This window comes from Lepus europaeus, chromosome 7, assembly GCF_033115175.1.
Source record: "Lepus europaeus isolate LE1 chromosome 7, mLepTim1.pri, whole genome shotgun sequence".
Classification (NCBI taxonomy): Eukaryota; Metazoa; Chordata; class Mammalia; order Lagomorpha; family Leporidae; genus Lepus; species Lepus europaeus.
In genome coordinates, this window is record NC_084833.1 from 7419457 (window position 1) to 7439583 (window position 20127).

The 20127-nt window shown below is 56.1% G+C and overlaps 2 protein-coding genes across 2 annotated transcripts in view; one reads left to right on the forward strand and one right to left on the reverse strand.

Annotated features, from left to right (window-relative positions):
- Positions 1-1271: 1271 nt before the first annotated feature.
- On the forward strand, positions 1272-5874 carry ZFTA (zinc finger translocation associated). The gene is made up of 5 exons (XM_062197807.1): positions 1272-1410; positions 3370-3867; positions 4163-4519; positions 4743-5243; positions 5405-5874. The coding sequence occupies exons 1-5, from the start codon at positions 1272-1274 to the stop codon at positions 5872-5874; spliced, it is 1965 nt and encodes a 654-aa protein (XP_062053791.1).
- Positions 5875-9029: 3155 nt separating this feature from the next.
- The window catches only part of RTN3 (reticulon 3), a 67286-nt gene continuing 56188 nt past the window's right edge, over positions 9030-20127 (reverse strand). The window contains exons 3-7 of the mRNA XM_062195951.1: positions 16540-16678; positions 14292-14361; positions 13442-13488; positions 11906-11964; positions 9030-10806 (exon numbers count right to left, since the gene is read on the reverse strand). Of these exons, the coding sequence (XP_062051935.1) occupies positions 10761-10806; positions 11906-11964; positions 13442-13488; positions 14292-14361; positions 16540-16678 (361 nt within the window). The 3' untranslated portion in view covers positions 9030-10760. The remainder of the gene's footprint in view (positions 10807-11905; positions 11965-13441; positions 13489-14291; positions 14362-16539; positions 16679-20127) is intronic.

Sequence of the window (20127 nt, forward strand, 5' to 3'; positions counted from 1 at the left end):
GGATAACGACCCTGCACGGCCTCCGCACCCTGTAATTTGGCTCTCCAGGAATCGCCTTTGTTGTGGGCGGGCAACCACAGGCGCGGCCGGCACCTGCTCCTCCAGCCGGTCCTCGGAGGAGGACCCCCGGGCTGCCGCGGCCCCCGCCGAGCTCGGGGTCCCTGCTCCCCGCGCCGGGGTCCGGGGGGGGGGCCCAGAGGCGCCCCACGGTCCGCAGCCGGGATCCGCCCAGCGCCTCCCCGCCGTGGTCCCCCCTCCCCGGTCCCCAGGTGCCCGGCAGCCCCGTTCCTCGCTTCCGCGGGCCGGGTGGGGGACCGGGGCTGCGTCCAGGGCCGCGCCAGGCGCCCCCCGGCCGGCGCGGCGGCAGGAGCCTGAGTCACGGCCGCGCGCTCCAGCTCCCGGCTTCCAGCCCGGGGCCACCTCGGCGCGCAGGCCGGCCCCGCGCAGCCGGCTCTCTGCGGGTCCGCGTGCGCCCCTCTCCCGCGCCCGAGCCGCCGCCCTCGCCCCCTGGCCGGCTCCCGGGGAGCCTCGCCCGCCCCTCCCATGGAGCAGCCGGAGCTCGCGGCGCTCCGGGCGGCTCCCGCGGGAGGGGGCGCGGCCGCCCCCGCGGCTCCACCCTCTCGGCGGGGCCGCAGCCATCTGGGGCCCCTGCCAGTCGCGTCCGCCCCGGGGCCCGCTCCGAGCTCGCGCCCCGCTCGCGCCGGAGGAGACAGCCCCGGGCGGGGACCCCGGCCACGCCAGCAGGCGGCCCCCGCTGCGAGGATGCGGAGAGCCCCGCGCTGAGATGTCCCGAGGGGGCGGTGGCTGCCAGCCGAGTCCGGGCGCGAGCGCTTCGCAGCGGGCGCGGGCGCCCCTCGGCACCTCGGCGACCCTTGGGGAGCCGGGACCGGAGCCCCAGGGGCGGCGGCGGCGGCGGCGCGGGCCCGCGAGGTCCGTGCTCCCGGCGTCCGGAGCGGGCGCCGGCTGCGGAGTCTCGGCCGGGCTCCTCGCCTCGCGCCTCTCGCCCCCAGCCCCCCGCGAGCTGGCAGGAGGAAATAGCGCGCGGCCCCTTTAAATTTACCCAGGAGCCCTTAAAGGAGCCCCAGGGGCCCCAGACAGGAATCCCCACCCCGGTCCAGCCCGCGCCGCCGAGCCAGCAGCCAGCCGTCCGTGCGGCCGGCCGCGCCGTGCGTGCGCCCCGCGTCCCGGGGCCCCGCGCACCGAGCGCCCCGCGCGGGCCCCGCCGGCCGCGCGGCCCCGCCGCCCCGGGGCCCCGCTCCGCAGCGCAGCGCATGGAGCCCGGCGGGGACCACCGGAGCCGGAGCGGCGGCGGCAGGGGCGGCCCCGGGCCAGCAGTGGCCTCGGCACGGGGCCGACGGCTGCCGCCCGCCGGGTCGAGCGGCGGCGCGGACCCGGAGGAGGACGATGGCGGTAAGCGCTGGGGCCGGCGGCCCGGGCGGGGGCCCCGGCGCGGGGGGAGGGGAGGGCTGCGGCTCCGGGCTCCGGGCCCCTCTCTCCGCCGCCGAACAAAGGGGGGGACGCGGGCAGGGCGGCCGGGGGCGCCACCTGGCGGGCGCGGATCGCGGCTGCAGGGCTCGCGGGGGCGCCCCCCGCCCAGCTCCCGGGGTCGGCCGGCGGCGCTGGGTGGGTCCCCTCGTGCGTAAAAGGGCCCCGCGGCCGCCGCCGGCGCCCCTCTGTTGGGGCGCCAGGCCCGAGGGGCCCCACAGGGCCCGGCGCGCCGCGGGGGGGGAGGCGCGAGGCTGGTGGCCTTGCGGCCCCCGCCCCTTTCTCTTTGACTCCCAGGTGGTCTTTTTCTTAGCCCGCTGCCTCTTAAAAGTCAGCCCAGACCCCGTGTCCCCTTGGAGGGCCCCCCCGAGGGCTGAGCTCGGGACCCCGCTGTTGGAAACCGGGCTGCCCCCGGCGTCTCGGGGCCTCGCCCTGAGCGCGCACCTTCTCCCCGGACGCGCGGGGCTGGCCGAGGGGGCTTCGCCCACAAAGGCGGACGCCCCCTCCCGCCCGCGCGTCCTCGCTCTCCTCCTCTCCGGAATTGCTGCCCGGGGCCCCGGTTCGTCAGCCCCAGCTCCTCGTTCGCTCCTCCACGGAGCCAGTTCTCCCTCCGCCGCCGGGTCCACACCTGGGACCCCCGGCCTGCCCGGCCCGGGAGACTCCGCCGCTCCCACCTCTGCGCTCCCCTCCCAGGAACTCCCCAGCCCCTTTTGTTTTTAAAAGAATCTCAGCTCCTCCTTCTTTTTCGGCTCTTAAAGGGCCAGTCCACTTCAGTGGGGCACGGATCCCGGGCTGGAAGGATGCTTAGACGCCAGATAGCCACCCAGCGCCTGTGCGGACAAAGAGGCTCAGTGCCAGAGGGCGACACCGCCTACCCGAGGTCACCTAGCAGGTCACAGTGAAGGCAGCATTCGAACCCAGCTCTCTGGCCGAGGCCAGTGCACAAGCTGAAAGGAACCCCCCGGCCCCCAGCAGCGGTGGGAGCCCTCCCTCTCTGATCCTGCCTTTTGTCTCCACTCTGGGATCTCTGCTGCGCTAAAGCCCAGAGCCGGCCCTTCAGCCCGTGTGGCCGGCAGCCCGTTTTCTAGCCAGAAGAGGGCCGGTAGGGGCTGCTCCGGCTGTCTGTCTGGCAAAGAGAACGCCTCTGGTTAGTGGGGCCTCCCGGCTGCCCGCCCTTCTGATTGCTGGGCAGTGGCCGGCGCCCTGCCAGAGCAAAAAATAGATCCTGAGTCTTAATGGGCGCCGGTGGACACTCCCTGCCGCAGTACCGTCAGTGGCCACCCCGGTGGCTCTCCTGCCATCCTGCCTCGGGCAAGTCCAGGTCCCCGGAGGTGTGGACAGCTTTGTTCCCCTGGGGGGTGGGGCTGGGGAAAGGGGCAGTGCTTGGCTCAGCTCTGGAGGGAGACCCTCGGGAAGCTGGCGGCTGCAGCATCCTTGGAAAACGGGAGAGGAGTCTGGGTGGGGCCCTGCTGGCTGGGGCCCCGGGTGGGTGGGTCCCGTGCACACACAGCCCTGGTTGCCCCCTTTGTTCCTCTCGGCTCCGGCTGTAACCGCCCCTGCCTGCTGCTCTCCTGGCTGCCTCCCTACGGCTGCCGTCCAAGCAGGGCACCTCGTGGAGCCGGCTGCCTCCTTGGCCCTCACCTTCGGTTTTTTGAAAAAGTCCAAGCTGGCCCTGGCATCCTTTTGTTCTGGCTCCGCCCTTAAAGGGTCCTCACCCTTTGTGAAGGGCCCTGCTCTCCTGCACCCTTGCCTTGGCGGCTGCCACCCCTTGCCTGCCCCCTGAACGCCCCCCCCCCCCCTTCTCTCAGGCTTCAAAATCAAAGCCCTGGGTTTTCTCCCTGGAAATTGGAGATTGAGAAACTGTCTCCCTTTCCCCTTCTTCAGGGCCAGATCTTCAGCTGGAAGGGGGTGCCTTGGGGTCCTGGGGGAGCGCCCCCCCGCCCTCGTCTAGGGCTAGGGCACCCACATCCTCAGGCAGGAAATACTCAGACCACTGCGAGGCCCGGGCCTCGAGGCCTGGCAAGAGCCGCATCCCCGGCCGCGACCACCGGCGCTACTACCACGACCACTGGCGGCTGGAGTACCTGATGGACTTCAACCCCGCGCGGCATGGCATGGTGTGCATGGTGTGCGGCAGCTCCCTGGCCACCCTCAAGCTCAGCACCATCAAGCGGCACATTCGGCAGAAGCACCCCTACTCCCTGCACTGGAGCCCCCGGGAGAAGGAGGTCATCAGTAACAGCTGGGACGCCCACCTGGGGCTGGGGGCTTGCGGCGAGGCCGAGGGCCTGGGGGCCCCGGGGCCGGAGGAGGAGGAGGAGGAGGAGGAGGAAGAGGAGGAGGAGGGGGCCAGCCTCCAAGCTTGCCCACCCAAGGGCCCAGGTAATGCGCCATAGGGAGAGGCAGGGGCCTGGACAGGGCTCTGGGAGTGGCCTTATTGTAGAGCAGTGTGGGGGGCGGTCAGCAGGGTAGAGGTGAGGGGGGACATGTAGGGAGAAAGGCTGGTGCGGGTATGGGCATGGGAGGGGGGCACGACAGCAAAGTCCAGGCCAGGGGTTAGAACCTGGGTCTGTGTGCAGGACTGGGGACAGGGAAGGGGAGCGGAGGACCCGGCTGTGGGGGAGGGGTTCAGCCAGGCCCGCAGTCTCAGTTCCTTCCCTCCCTCCAACCCTTTCAGGCAAAGCCCCAGCCGGTGGGGGCTGCGGGCGCCAGCGGCGTGGGCGCCTCTCGGCCTCCCGGAGGCCGGGGGGCAGCAGGGGGCTGGGGGCCCGGCGCCTGGAGCGGACGCTGAAGGAGTCCCTGCAGAACTGGTTCCGGGCCGAGTGTCTCATGGACTACGACCCGCGGGGGAACCGGCTGGTGTGCATGGCCTGTGGCCGCGCACTGCCCAGCCTGCACCTACAGGACATCCGGGCCCACGTGCTGGAGGCCCACCCCAGCTCGCTGGGGCTCAGCGGCGCCCAGCGCAGCGCCCTGCTGCAGGCCTGGCGGGGCCGGCCCGAGGCGCTGTCTGAGCTCACCCAGCCCCCAGCAGGTGCGCGGCCGCCCCAGGGCGGAGGAACCCCCCTCCCACTCCTGTTAGAGTCTGTGGCCAAAGCTGGGAGGCAGGCACCGGCCCCTGGGCTCACTCGCACACACATCCTGGCAGGGGCGCTGACTTGGGGCTGGGGTGAGGAACAAGGACAGACCCCCTTCCACTGGGCTAGGAGAACCCGGCCTGCAGGCTGAGCCCCTCTCCCTCACCCCTTCCCCAACAGGCGATGACCTCGCTCCCCGGGACCTGACCAGAAAGAGCCGGCACTCGGCCTCTGCTGCTGCTGCCCCCTCCTCTCAGGACCTCAGCCCCCCCGACGTAAAGGAAGAGGCTGGCTGGGCCCCTGAGAGGCCCGGGCCCGCAGAGGAGGCGGGCGAGGGGGTGGGGGGCCGCCGCCGGCAGGAGCGCTGGCGGCTGGAGTACCTCCTGGAGCTGGACGGCGGCCGGCGCGGCCTCGTGTGCCTGGCGTGCGGGGGCGCGCTGGCCTCGCTCAAGATGAGCACGGTCCAGCGCCACATCCGCCGGCGCCACCCGGGCTCCTCGCGCCTCGGCGGGCCCGCGCAGGCCCTGGTCGCCCAGGAGTGCAGCGAGAAGGCCGCCCGCCTGCTGGCCTCGGGGCTGCGCTGCCCCGAGTCCCCTCGGGGCCCTGCCGCCCCCCGCACAGCCGCAGCCTCCGCGGAGGGGGGAGGGGAAGAGGAGAAGCAGCCAGAGGAGGAGTGGTGGGGTGAGCCGGGGAGCCAGAGCAGGTGGCCGCGCCCGAGGGCCGGGCCTGGCGTGGGAGGCCGCGGGCAGGCTGGGGGGCGGGGGCGGGGGCGGCGGCTGGGCGCGAGCCGCGGCACCCCACCTCCCCCACCCGCTGCAACGCGGCCCTTTGTCCCTCCCCAGGCGACAGCTCGCTCTCCCCGGGGGCTCCGCTGGAGCGGTCTGCCGAGGAAGAGGAGGATGAAGAGGACGGCCAGGAGCCCGGGGGGCTGGCTTTCCCGCCGCTGCCACCCCCGCCGCCTCCCCCGCCGCCGCCGCCGCCGCCCCCGCCCCGCAGCCGGGAGCAGCGGCGGAACTACCAGCCGCGCTGGCGGGGCGAGTACCTGATGGACTACGACGGCAGCCGGCGCGGCCTGGTGTGCATGGTGTGCGGGGGCGCGCTGGCCACGCTCAAGGTGAGCACCATCAAGCGGCACATCCTGCAGGTGCACCCCTTCTCCATGGACTTCACGCCCGAGGAGCGCCAGACCATCCTGGAGGCCTACGAGGAGGCGGCGCTGCGCTGCTACGGCCACGAGGGCTTCGGGCCGCCGGCCCCGGCGCCGCGCGACAGCGGCGCGGACCTCAAGCCGGGCGCCGTCTGCCGGGCGTAGGCCACTGGGGGCCGGCGCCGGGCTGCCAGGCCCTCGGGCCAAGAGACCCTCGCGCCGGAAGCAAGCACTTCCCGCGGCCTGGACCGCCGCCGCGCCCCCCGCTGGCCGGGCCGGGCGCAGGACGGGGCCCGGAGCCCTGGCCCTGCTGGGCGCGGGGCCTCCCACGTTTTCCGAGAAGCCAAAGCGGCCTCGCAGTGTTCGCGTCGAGAGCGCTTCCAGCCCCCAGGCCGCGCCCGGTGGCTCCCGCGGGGCCGGGGTGCGGGCGCCAGCTGTCAGTGTTAGGGCCGGAGGGCGGGCAGGACTCCCCGGCCCCTCGCCCTGGCCGGGGGCCCAGATCCCTGCAGCCTTGCACGCCTGCAGGCGCGGCTCCCAGCCCTAATTGGTATTCTCGGCCTCCCGGAGGCCCCGGCTGCTGCGGACGGGGGCTTCGGGCGGGAGGCGGAGCCGCGGGGGCGGGGAAAGCGCTTCGGACCGCGGGCGGGGCGCGGCGGGCGCGCGGACGCCGTGCCGGAGCGGAGCGGGCCTGGGCCAGCCCCGGGCGGGCGCAGTGCTGACCGCGCGCCCCAGGCTCCACCCACGTCCCCAGGGCCGAGGTCGCGGGAAGGGATTAGCACTTTTTTCCTTTGCTCCTCTCCTGCCCCGAGGGCCCCCAGCTCATCCCTAAGCTCAGAGCCCGGCGCCCCTGATGCGGCTGCCGCCGGCTTCTCCGCCCAGCCCGGTCCCTCCCCGCTCCCCTTTGTCTGCCGTGGACGCGCCATCCGCCCTCAGTCCCCAGGCCTGGGGCCGGGCCTCGGCCTGCGTGGCCCTTCCCCGCGGCAGCGCCAGGCCCTGTGGGGCGGGGAAGGGCCGGCGATCTCCCAGGCAGGTCCGAGAGGGGTGTGTAGATTGATTCTCCCGTGGAGAACAGGTGGCCCCGCCATTAGGCCCTTTTTTTGCTCTTTGTATTTTATTTTGAAACTGTATTTAATGCTTTTATATGAAAGGGGGAGGGGCAGGCGAGCTGACCCGATCACCCTTATGTGCAAATGTCTTATTTATTATGCGTGTATCAGAGATAAGCTGTGAGGTGATGGAGGAAGAACCGAGGCGGGAAGGGACGCAGGAGCCCGGCCCGGCCCTGGCTAAAGCAGCCCCCTCCGCCTGCTGTCCCTGGACCCCAGCCTGCGCCCTTTGCGGAGCAAGGCAAGTGCAGGGACAGTAGATGGGACATGAGGCTGGCTTTGGAGGCCAGGGCGCGGGCCCCTGGCGTGGCGGCTACCTGGGCGGGTGGGAGCGCAGACGGCCAGGAGGAAGCCCCCTGCCTCCCGTACCCTCCCAGGCCAGAGCCCTAGGTTCAAGTGCCTCAGGCCCAGTCCCCTAGACGCTTCCTGATTGGAAGTTGGATTTTATACACGGATTTTATAGCGTTTTTATATAATTCAAGATTGTCAGAGTCGGAAGGGACCCTGGAGAACATTAGTTCCACCCCACCCGCACTCCGGCCGTGCAGAGGCGGGTCGGAGCCCAGAGGGTGACGTGGTCTCACGGCCAGGTAGGATCAGAGCTAGGAGACCGCTCGACTCCCAGCTGGGTGTGGGCCGCACCACGCCATTCTCCTGGTTTAGCTTGCAGAGAGAGTGCCTGCTGCGCACTGTGGGCCTGTCACAGTGCAGCCGGGGCTCCTCGGGGTGGCAGAGCCCCACGCAGGCCTCGCGGGAAAGGTGTGGGCTGCTGCCTGCCCTGCTGGACGCCAGGCGAGGCTGTCCCCGGTAAGGTGAGGCTGTGTTGTGATGAGACCACCAGGGATTCGGGAAGACACCGAGTGGACTTACAGTGGACCGAGCTGCCAGTGAGCGCGGGCCTCTGGGTTTCTGAGACAGTATTAAAGTGTCAGAACAGAGATTACGGCACTACCATTTTTTTCCTTTCCTTCATCGCACGTTGTTTTCAGACTCAGAACAAGTGTTTTACCTTTTCCTGCTCTCTCCGCTCAAAAACAGTAGGCAAACTGGGGCAACTGATTGTACTCACCGAGCCCACTGCCGAAGTTCAGGTAAGCCAGGGCAGAGAACAGGTTAGGGATGGTTCCCCACCAGGGAGGGGCCTTCGGACAGGAGCGCGGCCCAGAGCACGCCAGCGGCTTGCAGAGTGGCCCCCAGGTCCTCAGCAGCATTTTGGGAACTTACTGGAAACACAAACCCCTGCTCCTCACGCCAGGCTTAGAGAACTGGGGTGGGGACCGGCCTCCTCCGGCGAGCCTGCTGCAGCTCAAGTCTTCAACGCCCGTGGCAGGGCAGGTGTCGGGCCAGTTTTCTGCTTGGACTGAAGCTATGGCCTCACGGGCTGGGGGTTAGGTGGTCCTCATCCCTAGGTGTGCCTCCTTCTTGCCTTGGGATTCTGACAGAACAGGTGAAGTTTCTTCATCCTTTTTTTTGTTGTTGTTGCTAATGGTATGCCTGCTATTACGACCCATATGTAAATGTTACTCAATACATATTTATACTCCATGTTACTTAGTGACATTATTCCAGCATTTGTATACGTATTTGTGAAGCTGTTTGCATCAGTCATTTAAAAAAAGATTTCCGCCTGAGTTTTCTAAGAGGTATGTTGCATACATTCTTAAAGCCCAGCCTGAGGGTCACAGAGGCCTTAGTCTGGGGCAGACAAGATGTCTCAGCAAAGACCGGAGTGTTTCGTTCCCATCTGCTGTGGTGATCACACCTTCGACTGCAGTGCTTGGCGACTGATGCAGACGCTGCTCCATGGTGCCCTGGGGGACCCCGGCCCCTCAGTCCCTTCCACTCCTCCTCATCTCTCCTGTGGTCACCTCTTAGAAGGGTTATTTTCTTTCAGAAACCAAATGCACAGCTCTACCGTGGGAATTCTGCAATCTTGGGAATCCTTCTAAGTTGTGTTTTAAAGCCCCCCAAGTGGAGTAAGGATGGAGGGAGTGGAAGCCATGTTTGGTTCTTTCTTTATCCAAACTGTGTATAAAGAATAAAGCTAGCAGAATGACACCATGATCACTGTTTTTTTTTATTAATATCACATCAATTTGCAGTTTTACAGGAACCAAGAGTCAAGCTCCGTAGGTGCTACTGTATTTGTATGTTGCACGCACAGACACGCACAGTTTCATTAGTAATGTTTTCATCTATAAGTTTTTCTTTAAAAAAAAAAAAATCCTGTGTGGCACAAAGATCTCTCCAATTATCTAAAGACAGCAGCAACAGAAGACAAGCTGGGTCTGGAGGCTTCCAGTGCAGAGGTCCTTTGGGGGGAGCCCAAAAGACAACCAGTGCATCAACTTCCTGGGAGGCAGAGGAGGACGGAGTGCATCTCCCACTGCGATGTGAAATCAGTGAGAAAAAATTCACAAGGAGAGGGGACTGAGAAAAGAAAATGGAGTAAGGCAAGGGTACCTCTCACCCATCTAAATTCCTAAGCAAATTTCCCCCAAAAATGTAGACAAGACAGCTTCTTGCCACCATTGCACATGGCAGCCCTTACTTGGAAGTTCTCAGTCCCCCTGCGTGGCCACGACTGAAGGGACTGGCAGGTGACTTTTCTTTCAAGTTCACAGATGTCTCGTGGGGAAGGGGAGGAAGAAACTTAGTTTCAAAGCGGAGCCAAACCTTCCTAGTTGCCCTGCACCTGATGTTCCATCCATGCGCACAGACCCTCAACACGCGCCTACACGCGCTGCCCCCTGCCTGGTCACCTTCACCTAGAACTTCCTGGAGAGCTTGCAGGGATACCCTGGGCCAGGGCAGAGCTGAGGCACTTTGTGCCTGCAAAGGAAAAGAACCCTCAAAACAACACAGACCCATAAAGCCAGCGCAAAGCACTTGCAACTCCCTAAGACCACGAACTGCACTTCCCTACACCGATCTGTGGTCCCTGAGCCACAGACACGTGGCACGGCTTGGCTTTGGTCCTCAGGTGAAACTGATGAACACAGGTTAAAGATGCAGCAGGTGATGAAGCAAGTCACAAGGGAAAAACAAAGAAGCAAGGCCGTTTGTGTTTCTGTAGGTCACCTTGTGAGGCCGTTCCCTCCACGGACTGAGACAGGGCCACAATAACTCGGTAACTGGGGAGCCCACATGCAGAGTATTTTTTCTCTAACAAGTTTACAGCAGTGTACAGCAGTTACAGACATTTATTTCATAATAAGAAAAGTACAACCATATTTATTAAAGAGGGGAGGTGGGCAGGGAAGAGGGGAAGCACACCCAGGAATGAGTTCTCACATTACTGCTCAGAACTGGCGACACGCAGACACCCCCTCCCAGACGGTGGAGCCCTTCCTGCCCCTAGGACAAGGTCTACTTTCCACTTCCACTCTGGGAATCAGGAATTCTCACGAGCCCCCGTTAGGTTATCCAGAGTCGGAAGCTGTATCATGAAGTGAAGAAGAGGACTATTAGCAATAGCTGCTCACTCTGGAGGGCGGGAGGATGGGATCGCAGGGCTCTGGGGACCCCAGGGAAGGCATCCCACTCCTGTCCTCAGAGAGCTTCTTCACGCGTTAATCATTGCTTCTTAACAACAAGGGCAGAGCGACAACGGGAAGCTGCAGAGGTCGGCTCCGTCCTTCGCCCCACCTTCACTGCCCACTTTCCCCTGCCGAGCTGCAGGCAAAGCTCCTCCCCCACTAAGGTACTGATTCATCCCACTAATCTCATTCTTTCCTTATTCGTCTAAGATGTCAGTTCTTCTAGTCCAACATTTCTTGTGCTTGATACTAAGGGCAAAGGGAAGGGAAGGGAGAAAACATCAAATTACAAAACAAAGCTTGGAATGCAGGCTCACGCTGACACTGAGCACGCGCCTTCACAAGTCAGGACGTTATAACTAGGAAGTGGGGTTTAGTAACTGTTGCATTTCTGGCTTCCACGTGCTTATTCTGCCTTTTTCTTGGCAATTCCGGGGAGCTTTGCTTGGATCCTATTGAGAAAAGAAAAGTACAATGGAAGTGAAAAATTTGTCCCAAGTTTCAGTTTCATCAGAGGCGCTAGAAGAGGTGCGGGCTCCGTGGGGAAGTCTCCTGTCTTCACAGGGAGCAGGGTGCGAGTGGCGGCCGAGTCTGGCGTGGGGCGAGCCTGGGATGGGAGGGAGGTCTGGAAAGATCCACCCCCAGCCCTGTCCCCTTCACACCAGGGGTCCGCAGAAAAATGTGGGGACCTGAACACAGTGTTCCACATCCACAGGTCACCCTCTGGTGCTGGTGAGGAACCAGAAGTCAGGGTCAAGGAGACAGGTGAGGAGGCCATGGGTCCTGGTTTTGGGTGCTCACAACTGCAGAGTTGCCCCCCGCCCCTGGCAGGGTACCAAAGCTGCCCATTGCTCTGGCGAAGGTGTCACTCCGGTCACCTGCTGCTAAGGTCACAAGTATCATACCCACGGCAGAGGACCCAAGGCAGCTAACCCTGGCGACCAAACCATCAGGTCTAAAGCTGCGCGCCAACCATCTCTTACGAACCAAACAACCAGATGGGGACTGGTGCTGCAGCCAGCCTGGCGTTAGCACCAGTGCAGTCTGGCATCAAGTCAGACTTCTCTGGATACACAGTTTCCTCCTGAAAAACCTGAAAGATGCACAAAAATCTGGGTGTGAAAGTAACTTAGGGCACAACGAGGTTTTAACTCTTTGTGACTCTGTTTCTTAATATCTGAAGAAAACAGAAAAATGTTAGCATTTTAGTTTGAAGTGTTGGGTTCACATTTATTTGTTGTGAATAATTTAAGACAAAAAAGGATACTCCTTGATATAAGCAGTCATGGAGGTGGGGAAACAACCAGGAACATTTAAAAGCTGTTCAAAAAGGCAGCGTGGTCTTGATTCCACTGCTCCTTTGTAATCTGAGATACAGCATGTTTTTTAAAGAAGTGGTGAAAATAATTTCTTACTAAATCAAGCTATTAACCAAGGTTTTCTTCAGGGTGAAGGTAACTTTCTTTGTAAGCAGCATTTTATACAGAGGACTATACATAACTGAAGAACAAAGCACAATGGTGATGACATGTGATCCCTAAATGTACTCACTTGTCAACAATCGACTTGGTCTGGTCCCGGGCGATGCCAACATAGTGATCGATTTGGGTCTGTAAGAAAGAAGAGAGTCAGTTGTGGCAACACAGAGGTGAGCAATTTTCCTGAAGGCATTGTTGTTCTCTCTAGTTTAACCACTCTTTAAATACTATTGAATATTCTGGAAGGTGAGAACGATGCCCAGAAATTTAAAAATTTCTTGTTTCAGGGGCTGAAGTTGTCTGTGTCCCATATCAGAGGGCCTGGGTTTTTTGGGTAAAGCCAACAACTGCGATGCTGGCATGAATCCCAGCTGCTCCGTTTCTGATCCAGCTTAGGAAAGCAGTAGAAGATGGGCCAAGTACTGGAGCTCCTGTACCCACGTGGCTGAGCCAGGCCACTGCAGCCATTTAGAGAGTGAACCAGCGGGTGGAGGGTCTCTTGTCTCTCCCGCTCTCTGTAACTCTTTCAAATAAATGAATGAAGGAATGAATGAATGAACTAATAAATAAATAAGTTTTTAAAACACAGAGTGCCTGGGTTTGATGTCTGGCTCTGGGTCTGGCCTCTGGCGTTCCTGTGAACGCAGTCTGTGAGGCAGTGGTGATGGCTCAGGTGGAGTGGATCCTGCCACCAATGTGGGCTACCTGGATTGAGTTCCCTGCTCCTGGTTTCAGCCCTGGCCCAACCCTGGCCACTGGGGTAATATAGGGGATAGGATGGGTCATCAGATGGAAGCACTTTCTCAAATAAATAAGCAAACAACAAAGAAAAAACCTTTTTGGTTTCAGACTTGAACTTATGCCACATTTTGCTGAAGTAAAAGTCACTTATCTCATGCAGAGGTAAGACGCTGGTGTAGACCATTTTCTAAATACCAGAAACTGTAAATCTAATCTACATTCTGTAATCATACATGTTTTACTACCCCATGGGTAAGGCAAATTCATTTTAACATCAAAAAGCCAAAAATAAGGGCCAAAGTTGTAGTGTGACATAGGTCAGGCTGCTGCTTGTGATGTCTGCACCCCACAGAGCGCCAGGAGCCCCAGCTGCTCTGCTGTTGATCCAGCTTCCTGCTGGAACCCCTGAGAAGGCAGTGGAAGATGACCCAAACCTGCCTGTCGTAGCATCTGGGGAGTGAACCAGCGGAGGGAAGACCTCTCTCTGTGTAGCTCTGCCTTTCAAATAAATAAATCTTTAAATAAGAAAAGCCAAACCCAACCCCATACATCTAGTGTACTCTGTACACATCATCCTACAATTTATACAGCTAGTAACACTGATGGATTCCCTTACATAAGTGAATTTAAGGGTCTTTTTAGACATCCAACTTTTTTTTAGTGAAGCATTTTTTCCAATTTATTTTTTTCGAACAGATAATGTATCCAGGTGATAAAAACGCAGTGCACAGAGAGTCTCCTTCCTGTCCGTACCTCTCCTGCGTCCCAGCTTCTCTCACTGGAGGAAATCACTATTACCAGCCTCCCACAGGCAAAGCCCATCATGCTGCCTCTACTGCAGGCATGTGCGACCACCACCAAGGCTTACCTTGTACTTCTCATAGACGACTGGGACACTGAACACCAGCAGCTCCGCTGTAAGACATGATCATGGGCCACGTAAGTGTCTGAGGTGATCGCAAAGGCTCCAGATGCAAAGCAACACGGTTTTCCTCATGAGATGCAGGAAAAAAAATCTTTCTCCAAATAAGCAATCCTGGCTAGAGCTCCCATTTAGGGCAAGTAGATAAAGAGAGCTAATTTAGGGTGCTACTTAAAAGCCCTCTAGGTTCACAGGTTGCCTTCTTTGTACCATAAATAATAATTTCCAAGTTAAAAAAAGGATACTATAAATAAAATCCTCATATTTAAACCAAAATCTGGATAACTCTCCTTTGCTTTCAGCTGTCTTGATATTTACTTATAATTTAGTAAATCCATGACCACAAACACAGGTTCCTCCAGGATCTGGTTCAGAATCTCTGCATTTTAAAGGCTGGGCTGGGGCTGGTGTTACGGCCTAGTGGGTAAAGCAGCCGCCTGAGACTTCAGCATCCCACTTGGATGGCCTGAGTCCAGCTGCTCCACTTCTGACCCAGCTCCCTGCTAATGGCCTGAGAAAGCAGCAGAGGATGGCCCAGTGCTTGGAGCCTTGCACCCACATGGGAGACCTGAGAGGAGCTCCTGGCTGCAGCCTGGCCCAGCCCTGGCTGTTGCAGTGGCTACCTGGGGAGTGAAGCAGCAGATGGATACACCTTTCTCTGTAAGTTTTCCAAATAAATTAAAAAGAAAAAAAAAAAAAAAAAAAGAGGAAGGAGTGGAGCCAAGGTGGACATCTTTTCATTCCTATTTTTACAAATCACTTTAAAGGGCATGAAGACACTTTCCTTCCATCTTACCTAGAATCAGAAGGGTGATTCCATTAAAAACAGCACCAACATAGGTCATCAGCCACATGAAGACAGCCAGCTGTGAAGGCAAACATCAGAGGGTTACATGGGAATAACCACAAGAAAAATTCAAGTTAACTCATTCCACTCGCCTCTAGTTCATTAAGGTCGCACAGACACAGTGATATATGGCATAGGCAACTCCACAATGAAGCCTTCTCCACTTGTACACATCTGAGTGGGCGAGAGAATTCTGTGGTTTTCTTAGGTCTGAAGACAGATGGCAACTGCCCTGCTGCCCATCATGTTACCACTGTTCGATGCCCACCCTCCAGGAGGGAGTACCTTTATTAATGCTCTTCATTTTTTCCTAAAGATTTATTTACTTATTTGAAAGGCAGAGTTACAGACCGAGGAGAGACACAGAGAGGAGGGAGATCTTCCGTCTGCTGCTTCACTCCCCAGATGGCTGTAACGATGTGGCTGGGCCAGGACAAAGCCAGGAGCCAGGAGCTTTTTCCAGGTTTCCCACACCATCGTCCACTGCCTTCCCAGGTGCATTAGCAGGGAGCTGGTCTGGAGGTGGAGCAGCTGGGACTCCAACTGGTGCCCACGCTGGATGCCAGTGCTGCAGGCCATGGCTTTAACCCACTGTGCCACCGCACCAGCCCTTCCTCTATTCATTTTTTACAGGCTAAGACAGTGTGCATTTGTTTTTGTCTGATAAAGCCGCATGTACTGTTTTCCTTCTGAATTATAACCTCGTCTCTGGTGTTGGGACTAAGAAAATGATATCCCAAAGTGAAAGCCTCAGAAGCAAGTTTCTCTTTGACCTTCACTTTGTTGTCCCCTTTCTCCCTGACAAGGCAAGCCATGGGAACTAGAATTTTTTTCCCAAAGGTGTGGCAGACCCTAGAATCCCTCTTCCCCAATGCCAGCCATAACACTTAAGACAGTTACTCTATTTTGCACCTTTCTCTCTTGGAGCTAGCAGGCCATGAAAGAGTTCTCTGATCGGGATGGGCATTTGGCGCAGTGGTGAAGATGTTGCTGGGCATGACTGCATCCCATGTCGAGAGTGCCTGGGTTTGAGGGGCCAGCGCCATGGCGCAGTGGGTTAATCCTCTGCCTGTGGCACGGGCATCCCAGTGGGCGCTGGTTCTAGTCCTGGCTGCTTCTCTTCCAATCCAGCTCTCTGCTGTGGTCTGGGAAGGCAGTGGAAGATGGCCCAAGTGCTTGGGCCCCTGCACCCACATGGGAGACAGGGAAAAAGCTCCTGGCCCCTGGCTTCAGATCGGCGCAGCTCTGGCTGTTGCGGCCATTTGGGGAGTGAACCAATGGACGGAAGACCTTTCTGTCTTTCCCTCTGTCTGTAACTCTACCTCTCAAATAAATTAAAAAAAAAAAAAAAAAAAAAAAAAAGGAGAGTGCCTGGGTTTGAATCCCAGCTCTCTCTCTCTTTTTTTTTTTTTTTAAGAAGGTTTATTTATTTATTTATAAGGCAGAGTTTACAGAGAGCCCTCCCCGCCCCCACTCCGAGGCAGAGGCAGAGGCAGAGAGATCTTCCATCCACTGGTCCACTCCTCAAATGGCTGCAACAGCTGGAGCTGGGCATATCCAAAGCCAGGAGACAGGCGCTTCTTCCTGGTCTCCCACGTGGGTACAGGGGCCCAAGGGTCTGGATGGGAAGTGGAGCAGCTGGGACTTGAACCAGCTGCTTTACCCACTATGCCACAATGCCAGCCCTAGCTCTGCTTCTGATTCCAACTTCCTGTTAACACACACTCTCGGAGTCAGCAGGTGATAGCTCAAGGACTTCGGGCCCTGCTACACCCAAGGACCAGGACAGGGTTTTCAGCTCCCGAATTTGGCCTGCTTAATCCAGCTCTGGGCATTTGGGGAAATAAACCAGTGGATGGAAGATGGAAGAACTCTTTCTTACTTTCAAATAAATTGGTTATTTTTTAAAAACCTTCTGACCTTTGTCTAATAGGCCTTTTTTGGTCCAATCTCATTACTCAACGTAGCTGTCCCAGCTTCAGTGAACGCAAGCATAAGGATGGAGAAACCATCCTGGGTCTTTGAGTCTTCATTCTGAAGGTTCTCATGTCACGTAAAACTATGACCAAATGCATTTGTCATGCTTCAGTCTTGTTGACCTTTTATTATAGAGGGGTTGGCCATAACCCTGCATGGTGGGCAGGAAATCTACAGAGTTTTCTCAGCAATACCACCAGAACCTACACAGGTGACTGACCTTCAAGGAGTCAACCAGATCTTCCACCAGGAAGAGACGAATGATGAGTTTCAGAGCCCTGTTGATGTGCACCATGGCGGCATTCATGTAATTGTGGAAGGCTTCTGAGGACAGGGTGATGTCCACATCCAGGTAGGCTCTTCCCAAAGAAGAAACAACAGTCACACATTTGACACTGAAAAAGATTTTCTATCAGCACAGCAGCCCTAGGCAGTGCTTTCCAGACCTGAAGGGACATTTCTGGTTGCCGTGGGAAGGAAACACTACTGTCGGTTAGGAAGAAAGGACGGCAGACGTCTGCATGGAACAGGACAGGCACAACAGCAACCAGCTGCCCTGCGTTCTGTGGCACTGCTACCGCCTCAGGGAGGTGAACTGCCTTACAGCTCAGAACCCAGAACACATACAGTCTGTGGCACTGCTACCGCCTCAGGGAGGTGAACTGACTTACAGCTCAGAACCCAGAACACATACAGTCTGTGGCACTGCTACCGCCTCAGGGAGGTGAACTGACTTACAGCTCAGAACCCAGAACACATACAGTCTGTGGCACTGCTACCGCCTCAGGGAGGTGAACTGCCTTACAGCTCAGAACCCAGAACACATACAGTCTGTGGCACTGCTACCGCCTCAGGGAGGTGAACTGCCTTACAGCTCAGAACCCAGAACACATACAGTCATTTTCTCCACATTTACAACACATCCTGGATTTTCTAAAAATATTTCTATGATAAAACTTCATTAAATTTTTTTAAAATAAAGTTTTTACTGTTTTGGAAAATTACATCTTATTGGTGATTATACATGCAGGTACAAGTTTATGACTTATTCATTATATATTTTTGGTATTGTCATGTCCAAGCAATTGAATACTGACTGAAACACATTACAAATGCTTTCTATGTTATCACATCTTTCTGTTATAATAGATCTATTTATTTTAAATGTTTGTAGACAGATTACACTATTTATGAATTTAATTTCTATATTAATTTCATTTCATATAGTTCTATATGATAAGGAGGCAGAATAACATTTGTTGACAAACAAGGAGGGTGGAGATGTGGGATTGATAGGGTTTTGGAAACCACACCAAACTCCAAGACCCCAGTTTTGTTCCAGAGGTCGATGTGCTCCTGACTTGCCCATACACTCGGCATTTACTGGCTGCCTACTGCCTAGCAGAGACTGCTCGGTGCTGGGATGTCAAAAAGGTGAAGACTGTTTTTGCCTTAAGAGGCTCACAGTCTTGTGGGGAAACAGAACAGTGACAGACACACTTCCCTTCCAATCCAGAAAATATTTACTACCAACGAAAGAGTTTTAAAAACTAGAGGTTGTGGCCGGCGCCGTGGCTCAACAGGCTAACCCTCTGCCTTGCAGCGCCGGCACACCGGATTCTAGTCCCGGTTGGGGCGCTGGATTCTATCCCGGTTGCCCCTCTTCCAGGCCAGCTCTCTGCTATGGCCCGGGAAGGCAGTGGAGGATGGCCCAAGTGCTTGGGCCCTGCACCCCATGGGAGACCAGGAGAAGCACCTGGCTCCTGGCTTCGGATCAGTGAGATGCACTGGCCGCAGCGGCCTTTGGAGGGTGAACCAATGGCAAAAAGGAAGACCTTTCTCTCTGTCTCTCTCTCTCCCACTATCCACTCTGCCTGTCAAAAAAAACCAAAAAACAAACTAGAGGTTGTAGTTACTACAACTGAGTACGACAAACGTGGTTAAGCCTCCAGTGTCATGAAAAAGCGGGGGGAACCCATCAAGATACCTGTGCTTGCTGAAAAACACTGTAATTTATTTGCTCATTCATTTGATAACTATTGATTTGTTAAAACTAATTTGCAATACATGTTCTTTCTTTCCTCCCAGAAACCTTTGATTTAAGGTTTCCAAACTTCACACATTTCATAAATACAACTTTAGGAACCCAGTGATTCTTCCCACCGTACCTAACTCCCACCCTTCTCCCTCCTCCCTCTCCTGTTCCTATTCTTATTTTTACTAAGATCCATTTTCAATTAACTTTATACACATAAGATCAACTATACACTAAGTAAAGAGTTCAACAAAGTATATGAAAAAATAAAACCTTGTTCCTGAACAGTCGAGGCAAGGGCTGTTCAAAGTCATCCCATCTTGCAGTGTCAATTTCACTTCTACAGATTACCTTTTAGGTGCTCTAATTTGCAATGTCACATATATGGTTTACGTTTATTTTCACCAAGAGAAAATACAAGGGCCAGAGTAGCAGCCAGAAACCTGTTCGGCTGTAGTCCTCAGAGGCCATAGGAATGGTCCCTTCTCTGTGTAAAAGACTTTTAAAAAACCGTAAACTGGACTGTTGCTTTTGTTGTTGAGTTTTTAAGTTGTTGATGTACGCAGGATATTAATCCTTTGTTGGATAGGTAGTTCACAAATAAATGACCAACAAATATATGAAAAAATGATCAAAATCAGTAGCCATCAGACAAATGCAAATCAAAACCACAATGAGGCATCACCTCACCCAGGTCAGAATGGCTAAAATCCAGAGAGTAACAAATGCTGGCAAGGATGTAGACAAAGGGAAACTTATTGATTCACCGTTGGTGGGAATGTAAATTAGTACAGCCACTGTGGAAAACAGTGTGGAGATTTCTTGAAAAACTAGAAACAGACTTGCCATATGACCCAGGAATCCCACTCTTGTGTATATACCCAGAAGACTTGAACACAATGTATCAAAGATACCTGAACTACAGTGTTTATAGCAGCACTGTTCCCAATAGCTGAGATTTGGAACTAACAAGACATCCACCATCTGATGGATGGATAAGGAAAGTGTGGTTTACATACACAATGGAATATTATTCAGCCATAAAAAGAATGAAATTCTACCATTTGCAGCAAAATGGATGCAACTGGAGAACATTATGTTGAGTGATGTAAGCTGGACCCAGAAAGACAAATACTGCATGTTCTCCCCTATATGTGGGAGCTAAAACTTAAAAACAAAACAACAACAACAACAACAACAAAAAACCAAAACAAACAAAAGAAATGTCTGTGTGATCCAGTATTGCTGCAAATATAGTTTTGTAAAACTCTGTTTTATACCTTTGTCAAACCAATGGTTAAGAATGTTATACTACTATAGTTTTAATGATCTGTGATTACTTTAAAATTTACTGTATATGGGTGACTTGGTCATTTTTCCATTCAATTATTACTTATAGCCATTGTCTATGTTCCCACTAAACTAAGGTCTTTTTGTTTTTTACTTGTTAAATTCTTATTTGGTGAAGAATTAAACCTTTTCACTGTAACGTAAATTTAAAATATGTTATCTCAAAAACTAAAAAGAAAAAGGGTAAGAAGGAGAGAGGAAGGAAATATAATTATGTTCTTAGAGTTGTTATCTACAAATCATATTGTGTGTTAAAAAACAATTAAAAATTAAAATAAAAACGTTAAGAAAAACTCCATCAGCTGCTACTATAATGTAAACATTTTCTGTGGCCCAACATTCTGCAGAGGAAAAGCATGAAGAACACGTAATGTGAAAGTGAGAGCACACCCAGAGAAGCTAGAATCACATCTTAGACGTGCG

Excerpts from the sequence above, each read along its gene's own strand:
- ZFTA (XM_062197807.1), top strand. The coding sequence starts at position 1,272 with ATGGAGCCCGGCGGGGACCACCGGAGCCGGAGCGGCGGCGGCAGGGGC. Across the intron at positions 3,868-4,162 it reads TTGCCCACCCAAGGGCCCAG|GCAAAGCCCCAGCCGGTGGG; the intron begins GTAATGCGCCAT and ends CAACCCTTTCAG. Across the intron at positions 4,520-4,742 it reads GCTCACCCAGCCCCCAGCAG|GCGATGACCTCGCTCCCCGG; the intron begins GTGCGCGGCCGC and ends CTTCCCCAACAG.